Consider the following 11,030-nt stretch of genomic DNA (forward strand, 5'->3'; position numbering starts at 1 on the left):
AGAGATTCAAGCGTTCAGGGAGTACCCTCAATGTGGTTTTAAAGATTGCTTTTACGATATATCTTAAAAAAACATGGCATATTTTAGTACATTTTTAGGAGTCATATGGTATTTTTCACTTAAGAAACGCGGTCACACTAGTGTTCGAGTTGCACATGCTTGGTCTTTTTGATAATTTAAAAGTGAAAAAAGGCTAGACAATGGTCGAAAATAAAGTAAAACAGTGTTTGTGAAGCGTATAAAGCCAGGAAAAGCGAGCTTTAGCCGATTTTCTAGACCTGGCTGTTGTCGGATGACTAAAAAATCAAACCAACGATAGGCGTGCAACAAAAACGAGTGCGAAAGAATTTCGGATTTCTGTCGTCATTTATATTGAAAAACTGTTGCGATTTTGAGGGAAGCTTCTTTGAATAGTGGTAATGGATGATCCCGGGAGGCAGGTCATTATGGGTCCACCGGCGGCAGTGGCCACCGCTTCCAATCAACCCGGTCCTGGCAATCCCAGCAGTGCCCCTCCCCCACAAGTGACCAAAGGCGCACCTCCGCCCAAGCGGATAATTAAAAAGGTTCAGCTGGATTTCAACAAGCTTAAGGAAGCGGGACTGGACAGGCAACTGGCCGAGGTCCTGAGAAATCAAAAACTTGGAGCCCGGAAGGTGGAGACCCCTTCATCCAGCATTCCTTCGCCCTCTGCCGCTGCGCAGTCGACGTCGAATGCAGCAGAGTGCAAATTGCATCAGTCACAACAACAATTTCGTCAGCCTGGTAATTCAAGTAATTTTTTTTTGATTTTGAATTTCTGTGCTTTACCCAAAAACCGTTAGCCATTCGGGGGGTTTTGCTAGGTATTCCCAATTTTGTTTAAATACGTGTACGAGTTTGGGACGTGGGGTTGAAAACTGATGCGATGGCGCAGCTGCTTAAGACGACGACGGATTGTCGAAAAAGTTCGTTCGGGTCCGATTCATCCCGAGTTCGTCTCATGGCGAATGCTTTTTAATTTTTTTTACATATTCAAATATTTTGTTTTTATTTTATAGTACAAAATATTTACACTAACAACATTAAAATGGCGGGAAAATGGCTAGGTTTCTTTGGCTTGGAGTTAGGGTTTTTAATTATTTTTAAATATATAAGCTTATTAATATTGTCTCATATTTTGCTTAGCATATTAGCTATTGCCAAAAAGCTGTCAATGACATAACAGTTCGTATATACTAATTTTTAATTAAAATAAAAACTTAATTTTTTATATAATTTAATACATTTAAATAAATTAATTAATACAATTAAAATACAATTACCGAGTAAAATGCTTAGGTTTGACCCTTAAGATTTGATTTTTATTTGATTTTTTATTTTAAGACCTATTTAAAACTTTAGATGTTATATAAAACTATGCACGAGGATTTAGGTTTCAAAATTCAAAATTGGCATTTTATTTTTATTTGGCACAAATAACCATGACTTGTTCCGTACTACTACTTTTTAAAGTTTAAAATATTTTATTTTAGTTTTTGTTGGTTTAAGTTATTTTTCAAAGGTATTAGCTTTCCTTTTTAAACAAATTAAATATAATTACTAAGAAATCTTTTGATTACAAATAATCTTATTTATACCAACATAAAAAACCAAACAAACAAAAACATGAAAATTTATAAATTATAGTGCGCCTGCATGGGTGGACTATTTTTTTTTGAATTTTCACGCTGTGAACTAACTTTAAGTGTCACTTTCGCCACTCCCATTTATATTCTTTCGATGGTCCAACTTGTAAGTGCGCGGTGCAAATGAGGTTAGGGACGAAATGTCGTTGCGAAGCAGCGGTTTTCGCTTTTTGGCCCGGGTTCAAATCCCAGCATGGCCAAACTGCTGTTTGTGTATGCGATTGTTTTTGTTATAATGTGATGTTCTATCTGGTTTTATTTACTGTTGCTATTGCTTTAACTATGATTTCTATCTTCGGCGGAAATGGTTTTATAATTCCATTTTGTAAACATTGTTATTACTTAACATAAGTAACATGTCGACCTCAAAAGACATCAAATTTAAGAACTGTAAGCCAATAAATATATTTTATTTAATTTAAATACCATTTGTACAAATAACTAAATGTTTAAAATAGTAAATAGTAAAACATTTAGTTATTTAGTTATAAAAAAATTAACATATGCTTTTCATGCTGGTCTCTAGTCAATGTAAGCACAATGCAATTAGTTAAAAAAATCAAAGGGTGAAATTAGTATAAATAAAATATACTTAGACTACTACATTTGCTATGTAAAATTGATACATACATACATTTGATATTTTCAGCCCTACTCTTCCCTACATTAACGATTTTATTTTATCACTTCACAGCACCGCAGCCCTTGGTGAAGCGATTTATGATTTCGGAGTTTATAGAAAAGACGGTGCCCATACAGACGTCACCAAACCCAACAGTGTACAACACGACAAATGCCAATCGTTCAATGCACGTCAAGACGTTGTTAAAAAACAGGATACTTAACAAGAACATGACCACCAACTCGCAGCCTCAGCAGATGGCAACAACATCCCAGGCGGCGTCGCTATCCTCTGCCCAGGGTTCAGCTTCTCGGGCTGCAGCTCCTCCTGCAGCCTTCTCCATGCCCATTGCCAAGGCGGACTTGACCATCCGCCCAAAGCAGCAACCACTGCTGCTCAATCTTGTGAATCAACTGCCCAAACATCGAGCCATGTGCGGACCGAGTAACAAGTCGTTGATGAAGCAGCAGCATACTCCTGGGCAGCAAATTTCACCAAATCCACAGAGAATAGCAGCACAGCAACCCATACAGATTTCCACACAACTCCAGCCACAACATCCGTTTCAGCCAGCTCCAGAAGTTCCTGTTGATCAATCAGTTTCAGTGGTGTCCCCAAGACTCCACAAGAGCCCCTCGCCGCCACTTATTGTTCTGGAGAACAAGGTGTTGGCACCCAACGAGAAGATCGATTTAAGTGGACTGCGTCTGCCAAATGCTCCGGTGCCCACAACTCTGTCACAGGCAAAACCTTCAGAGACCAACGTTCAAACCAGTCTTCAATCCAAGATTATTAAAGGCAAGGTTATTATGAACGTCAACAAGTTCAAGGTCTCGCGGGAAAAGCTGGCCGAGATGGCCAAAGAGATTCGGCAACAGGCGAATCAGGTGAAACTCCCTGCAACACCGGAACCAGCTTCCTCAAAGGGCATTAATTCAACCACTGAAAGGCCATTCACTATCACGTCAATTCTTCAACGAAATAAGACGCCCCTTTTTACTCCAGCAACGCTTGAAGAAAATAACGATCCTTTAAGCAATTCAATGCTTAAAGCAAACAATTTGCCAATAAGCAATCCATTGCTTAAAGCAAACAATTTGGAATCTGGAAAGACAAAGGAGTATACTGGCGAGGTGGAGGCAGAACCAAGCCCTCTTGAACTTCCGTTGTATATTCCATCAACTCTTGAGGTAAAACTATTGCCTCAAACAGTATCCAAGGCATCAAGTACTCTTCCTGCTACTACGGAACCAAAGGAATGTTGTAAAAAGGTCACCACGAAATCAAGCCCTCCCAAACACTCGGGATATATTTCTTCAACTTCAGAAAGGGAAGGAGGGCTGCAAGAACCAAACCCTCTTGATTTTCCTGTCTATATTCCCTCAACTGAGCAGCTTACACAGTTGCCTGGAACTATGACTACAGAATCATCTTCTGATCTGCATGTACCTATTCCAGCAACTGAAGAAATGAATGCAGGATTAAGCAGACCTGCATATACTCCACTATCTCCGGAAAAAATAAGTTTGCCTGAAGGTGTAACAACAGCATCCAAAGCTGCTGACTTGTCTAAACCAGAAGTTTACCATGAGGAAGTGACTAAAGAATCAAGATTCATTGACTTGCCTAACTGTATTCCTTCAACTTGCGAAACCACGGAGTTTCCTATTAAAGAAGCTGCAAGTCCAACACAGCCTGAGTTAATTTTAAAACTGAATGAATTTTCGGAAAAGTCTAGCACGGAATCAAGCTGCTTGGCATCTACAGGGATCAAATCACCAGTAAAGAAGGTTCAAACTGCAGTAGATTTCATAGCCCAACTAGCGGCTGAAAATCCGCTAGACGAAAGCGCCTTCATGGATCTCTCGCCGGAAGAACAAAGACTAAACGCCCTTTTTGGAGGCGGTGAATATATGGGTACGTCGCCAGTCAATGAACCTGCGCAGCCCGAGGAGGAGTTGCCCATTGGAAAGATTGTCCAAATGGACAACATGAATATACTGCACGCCACTTTGGATGTACACAGCGATAGTACAAACGTACTTCGGATAAGCCCCAATGCTTTGAGGCTGCAAAGCAGTGAGTCTATTGTGGAAACGTCATTGGTTGATACTGAAGGAGTGTCAGATTCAGTTGTGGAGGAGAAGAAAAAACAAGTCAACTTGCCGGAGCCACCTGCTGAGGTCGCTACTAAGCCAAGTGTGGTGAAATCTTTGGTGTTTGAAACTTTAGAAACTCCAAAGAAAGAACCACAAGAAGATGCTTGCAGTACAGAAATAAACACAACTAATTTGGAAAACGATCATAATCCTAAGCTAAACAAATCAGAAGTGCCTTTGGAAGAGATCAAGCCAGTGTCTGATACAGAGCCTGTACAGGAGGTAAATCCTCCCGTAAAAAAGACAACTATCAGATCGAAGAAGGCTAAAATCAATTTAGTGCAACGCACTAAAAGGCCAAGCATCCCCAAGGCAATTGAGGCAAAGAAAACCAAGCTAGATTTTGAGGAGGGAGAAGAGGAGGCGATGGCTATCGATCACAGCTTGCTGGAGGACCGATACGGAGTTGCAGGAGTCGAGGTAATTGACAATTCTGTTAGCCTAAGCTCAGACAAAGTAAATCCTAATTTATTTAGTGTTAAAAACAATCCAAAGGTGCCAGCAGATGAGAAGCAGAATGAAGAAGATGCCAGAGAGTCCAGAGAAGAAGACACCAGTAAAGAAACTAGTCCACTTCAAGATGACCCAGCAAAAATGTCAGTCGAACAAGAGACATTCGATAAAACTAAAACAAATCCCCCGGAAGAACATCAAGTTGCAACCAAATCTTCAACAGAACGCGATCTAACCCAACTGTACCATCCACCGAAAATGCCCAAAAATAAGCCCAGTCAGAAAAACAGTGCTCAGGAGATCTTGGACGATTCACAACCCACAACAACGAGTAGTAATGTCTCCCTCATAGAAATCCTTTCCCAGGATGCTCCACCGCCTCAGGGAGAAGCTCAGTTACCATTTCGCAAGAAGTCTATAGAGCTTGATCCATGTGTACCAAGCACGTCGGATGTCACAGGAATTCAGGATTTAATTGGGCACTTGACTGCCGAAAAAGTGACACCACAAATCAAAAAGCTGTCGCCAACGCCGAAAGCAGAGGAACCATCGAAACCTATGACCCGCAAGAAACTTGTAAAAACGAGACCGGTTCTCAGCAAGAGATCCGCGAAATCCGGTCAGAAGGCTTCACAAGAAAAGCCAAACCATTTTGAATTCCTCCATCCAGTCAGTGCAAATGTTGGAGGTCGCATTCCCACATCCAGCACTAGTGATGATGATGGCTCCATATTTTTGGGCTTCGATAACAAGGCGGAGAATCGTTCTAAAACTCCAGTAAGAAGCAACCGAGTGAGACAAATGAAGATCAACGAAACGGACATAAGCGATGACGCAACTCCGGATTACGACGAGACCGAGGAGGAGCAGCAGCCTACAAAAAAGCAGACATCAGAGAAGAACTCTATCAGTAAAAAAAAGGTTGTGGGAGCTTTTTTGGACGATTCAGATAGCAGTAATGGAGGCCCCACCAGTCCAATGGACTTTGGGGACAACGTATCGATTGATGAAGACAGAGCGTCTGAAGTTTACCCGCAAAGGGAAGCAACTAATTGGGAAAATCTTGTAAATGAAACTGAATATGTTGTTAGTAAAGAGAAAGTAGCCACGGAAGAGAAACAGGATTGTCTTACAGAAACATCAGATGAAGCGGATAAATCTTCAGTAGTTTGTTTGACTATTAAGGATCCACCTGAAATTCAAGTAGAAACACAATTGGATGCTGCTGATGAGCACAAAGATCAAAAATCTAACAATTTTATAGAGGAAAAACAGCTAAAATCTGTGATAAATGAACATTATTCAACAATATCTGACAGTAAATCAAGAAAAAGCAGGAGAAAGTCAAACAAAGCAAGTGCACTTTCTGTCAAAGATACTTCAAATGAACCTTCTACAAGTAAGGATAGTTTAACGAATATAAGACCCAAACGGCAGACAAGAGATCGTTCAAAAACACCTGGATCTTTGGATGTTTCAGAACTAAAGGGAATCATAGAAAAGGGTACTGCTCGTGAGAAAGCGACTGAGGAAGCTCAGGAAGAGGTTAAAGATGCTGAGTATGCCAATTTACCATTAAAGACAGCAGAAAACACGATTTCAGAGGAAAATCAGGAAGAAGAAAAAAGTGCTGAGGATCCAGGTTTATCTGCGAAGTCAAGGGGAAAACGAAAACCTCGGAGTTTAACTAAAGTCACTCCTGCAACACAACTAGACGTGGTTAAAAATTCCGAATTAAAAACGGAGAGTATAGGTTCTAAAGAACCGGAGGAAGCTTTACCCTTAATGACAGCAGAAAATACAAATTCAGTGGAAAAGATGGAAAAGCAAATATCCGTTGAGGAGCCAGTGACATCTATTAAATCAAAAAGAAACCGAAAGTCGCGTTGTACCTCACCAAAAATTAAAGTCCCACCTGTTGTTCAAGATGAGGTGGCCACAAATCAGGAAGAAACATCAACAGCTATCACAGCTGCAAAGGAACCTTTTGTAAATACAGGAAATGAAGAAATTAATGTTCCTGGAGAATCTTATGATGCTGAAGCCTCTGTAAAACCAAAAGAAAAAAGGCAGTCCCGATATAGTAGGATTAAAACCGTTTCAATAACTCCCGCGGCTTCTGAACCTGAAAAAGTAGCCAATCCTGTGATAACCACTCTTACTGAGGATTCAAGGGAAGAGAATTCTTCAGAGAATGCAACCGAAGCTACCAATTCCAAAGGGAAACGCATATCTCGGAGTAAAACGCCAATAATATTAGTTTCACAAGAGAAAGGAGAAGAGGTTAATTTATCCGAGGAGCCGAATCAAACAACTAGTACTGTAAAAACTATGAAAACACGACAATCTCGAAATAATACAGCTAATAAAGTAATAGTTCCAACAGTTAATCTAATTGAACAGACTCCAAACCCAGAGATAAATTCAGAAGAACCAGAGATGAACCCTGAATCTGTTAAAGAAGAAAATCAACCGAAGGAACCGATAAAACCTAAAAGATCAAGAGGAAAACGACAAGCTCTATGTACTTCCAAATCGAATTCAACAGCTTCTCAAGATACTGCGTTTGAAATGCCATCGATAACCTCAGAAGAACCTCAGCCTGTAGAAGTAGATTCTGTGGTGGCACGGGTCAAACGGAAGACTCCATCTCGTTTAGGTTCAGTTCCACCGGATAGCACCCCCAAAGATAAAGAACCTGCACCCATAACAAGCAGAAGAAGTAATGCAGCGGAAGTATCTACTCCAAAGACGCGTAAGAGTCGGTCCACAAATTTCAGTGAGACGATTTCATCGAAACCTGAAGAGCCTAAAGTCCCAGCAAAAAGGGGAAGAAAGCGAGCGGCTCCTGTCGAAACGGAAGCCGATTCGGCCAAAAAACTAAAGATTGAGGAGAGTTCGGAAACGGTTAGTATAGTTGACTTCAATCTAAGGCTGCTGCTCATTCGAAAGCGGGAACAATTGGACACCGAAGAGGATGTTACTGAAAATGGAAAGGGTGAAGGTCCGCTGCAATGTGGCTTGTGTATGATGCGTTGCGATAAGAAAAATTGGCAAAGCCATCTGGGAGAGCACTATGGAGTGGGTTGGACGGTTGGAGACACACCCAAGGTGGGCTTACATATCATTTGGTATAAAATAAGTCTCTTAACTTAATAATTATTTACAGAAAATCACGCGCGCCTCGGTGATGACAATGATGAAAAACCATCTCCAAAACAGCGCCGAGAAGCTAACATGTCGCCTCTGCAATCACCAATTGGGCACTCCTCTGGGCATGTTGCTTCACCTGGAGGGCTGTGGCAATAAACAGCGAATTGCGTGCGACTTCTGCAACCGCTCCTACACTAAACTCTCGCTCCCGGGACACATAAGAACCTGTCCAAAGCGTCAGGTACATCAGAACGAGGATGATCAGGAGCCTGCGGATGGAGTTGTCGCTGAAACGGTGTACAGCAATGCGGGCCGTGCCAAACGGAAGTCCACAATCAAGTAAGTCCCTCGTAAATTTAAAACATTTTGTTCAAAAATATTTATTCATATTTATCTTTAGAACTTTCCATAATGTAAACATTTTAATCTAATTTGAGAAAACCATTCTTTTTCAGGGCTGAAACGAAATTGAAGAAAATAGGAGAGGAACTGACTTCAAAAAAGGCGTCAGACGAGACTTCCGCCAAACACGACTTCGATGGCGATTCATCCGACTACGACATGGCCAAAGACAATGAGTCGTCCGAGGAATATGATTCGGAAGGAGCCGATTCCAACGAGGATGCCCCAAGCACCGAAGATGAGGACAGCCTTGCTGGTAATAAACGAAACGAAAAGGGACATGTTAACAGGAAAAGGAAAATAAAACGGGCGGTAAATACGGGGGAGTGTCAGCAGAAACCTTGTGAGTAAAACTCTTATTGTGAGTAGAATTCGAAATAAATATTATTTTGTATACCACAGTACTTTCACGATATCACCACTTGGAGGCAAGGGCAACCCACAAATGGAAGGAATTGTAAGTGAACCGAGGATACACAATCTACCACAATATTAATATTTAAACTTTATTCTTAAGCATACAACGAAATTATAAAGCAGGCCCCTTGTTTAGCCAGTTCCTGCCCAGCTATTCGAAGGTTTCTCCAGAGGAAGCTAGTTTTTTGTTGCCCTCCAAGGAGACAACATCCATACGTTATGCTTATGGTAAGGTTAGCAAAGAAGACGACTGGAAACAGCTTGCACCCTTAGAGGGTTTCAACAAAAAAGGTACATAAAACTGAAAACAATTAAATTAAGGTTAACACAGTGCAACTTTCTTTGGCAGGTGAATATGTGGGCTATCTTGGCAGGCCTATTAAGCAACTCGCCTGGGTCCCTCTGCCCCCGAAAATTACGGATCAGTATTTATTATGCAACCTGCGTCCGAAGATGAAAACCTTTGCAAGACATACACAACTGAGGGATGAAGAAGCCCTCTTGATGTTGCTGAAATGTACGGTGTTATCCGACAATTCCGATGACAAATCGTGGGGTCTTCGTCCGGAGCTTCATTACGGAATTCGTGTGCCCAACGGGCCAGTTCATAGTTTCTGTTTTTTGCCCAGCGGTGGCTATGATAAGTCATCCAATCGTTTAGGCCTTTTGGCTATCGGCAGTTCTTTGAGTGATGTCCACATCTATGCTCTGCCTTTGGATCTGACGGAGGAAAAGAGTGCAGACGACAATGTTATCATTCAATTGGAATCCTTGATTACGCTCAGCTTGGATGTCAACAATCCTGTTCGGGATCAGTGCACTAAAGTTTGCTGGTCACAGGTTGGTTTTTGCAATAGTTCATTTTCCCTTATAACAAATAAATGATCGTTATTTTTACAGGCATCAGGCCACAATTTTTTAGCGACTGGCTATGGCAATGGCAACATTGCCTTTTGGGACATTGGTGATACGGATAACATTAACTGCTTCAATCGGAACAATCAAACCTATTTTATGCCTCTGACTTACTTTTACATAGGCGAACGAAATGTGCAATGTAAGTTTCACTAGTAAGGTTTATCCTAATAAGCATTTCTTATTTATTTGTTCCTTCTCCTTAGTTATGGATATACATTATGATAAAAATGGACCACGTTGGCTTGCGGTTGGCACTTCCATACGTCAATTTATTATCTACGATATTGCGAATTGGTCCCAACCCGTCATACTGACTCAGGACACCATCTGCACTCTATATATGGCTAATATGACTTGGTCCCCTATTTGTGAAACACTAGTCGTTAGCAGTTCACGTAAGCTCTCCTTCTTTAACTAAGGGGAACACATATTGATAAGATATTGCTTTGCAGATTTTAATCGCACAATAGCGGTTAGTCCATCGGGTATACAATTCGATCATCGGACCCTCGATGGAACCCTTACGACCACACGTGAAATGCACACGAATTGCCAGCAAAATCACATGGTGTTCGTGACGGACAACGGTGATCTGGTATTCCTGGATGTGCGAGATCTCAACTGTGGGCCCGCTCTGCTAAAGTCGGTGACCAACAGACGGGTCGTATCCACAACTGAGTTGCATCATCTGGGCGCCAATGCTCCGAAGGCTAAAGTTCCTATTAACGCGGATCAGTTTCTTCGCGACTATGGAGTGCAAATCAATCCGCTGGTCCCCGCGCCCCATAGAAAAAAATCCTCTTACCTGGACGCCAAGCGTCGACCACAAAACGTACACACTTTGGCCCTAACCAGATTCAATTGCGTTCGATGCAATTGGAACTCGCCCGCCCACACTTGGGTGGCCATGGGCGCTGAACATGGACTGCTGCGGATCCTTAATTTCGATCGAGATAAATTCTTCTAAAGGACATCTCGGTGATCTCTCTCTGGCATCTAAAAATCTTCTGAACAAGCAACATCTGAGATTATAAATTATTGTTTTACCACATAAGTTGATTACTTTTAGGACTCGTCATAGGACGGTTATAATTTATATATATTTGTTGTAAAAATATATATATTATATATAATATTTTATATGGAGTTATCGTAGTTTATAACGAAATATTCTTGCTTTGCAAATAAATATTACTACTTGTAATATAAATAATCCATTTTCTTTTGAATGGTAAAAGT

At 41.2% G+C, this 11,030-nt stretch overlaps 1 protein-coding gene across 2 annotated transcripts; it reads left to right on the plus strand.

Moving 5' to 3' along the window:
- Window positions 1-133: 133 nt before the first annotated feature.
- Window positions 134-11,030, plus strand: LOC108146774 (microtubule-associated protein futsch). Of its 2 annotated transcripts, none has more exons than XM_017272913.2 (11): window positions 134-774; window positions 2,362-4,868; window positions 4,944-8,012; window positions 8,071-8,393; window positions 8,510-8,799; window positions 8,859-8,913; window positions 8,974-9,164; window positions 9,223-9,713; window positions 9,774-9,930; window positions 9,995-10,186; window positions 10,244-11,030. In XM_017272913.2, the coding sequence occupies exons 1-11, from the start codon at window positions 420-422 to the stop codon at window positions 10,756-10,758; spliced, it is 8,145 nt and encodes a 2,714-aa protein (XP_017128402.1). In that variant the 5' UTR covers window positions 134-419; the 3' UTR covers window positions 10,759-11,030. The 2 variants fall into 2 exon arrangements, with proteins under 2 accessions (XP_017128402.1, XP_017128403.1); XM_017272914.2 differs by having other exon boundaries at window positions 134-765.

The sequence above is a fragment of the Drosophila elegans genome, unplaced genomic scaffold (assembly GCF_018152505.1).
Source record: "Drosophila elegans isolate 14027-0461.03 unplaced genomic scaffold, ASM1815250v1 contig_208, whole genome shotgun sequence".
Lineage (NCBI taxonomy): Eukaryota > Metazoa > Arthropoda > Insecta > Diptera > Drosophilidae > Drosophila > Drosophila elegans.

Excerpts from the sequence above, each read along its gene's own strand:
- LOC108146774 (XM_017272913.2), top strand. The coding sequence starts at position 420 with ATGGATGATCCCGGGAGGCAGGTCATTATGGGTCCACCGGCGGCAGTG. Across the intron at positions 9,165-9,222 it reads AGAGGGTTTCAACAAAAAAG|GTGAATATGTGGGCTATCTT; the intron begins GTACATAAAACT and ends TTTCTTTGGCAG. Across the intron at positions 9,931-9,994 it reads AGGCGAACGAAATGTGCAAT|TTATGGATATACATTATGAT; the intron begins GTAAGTTTCACT and ends CCTTCTCCTTAG.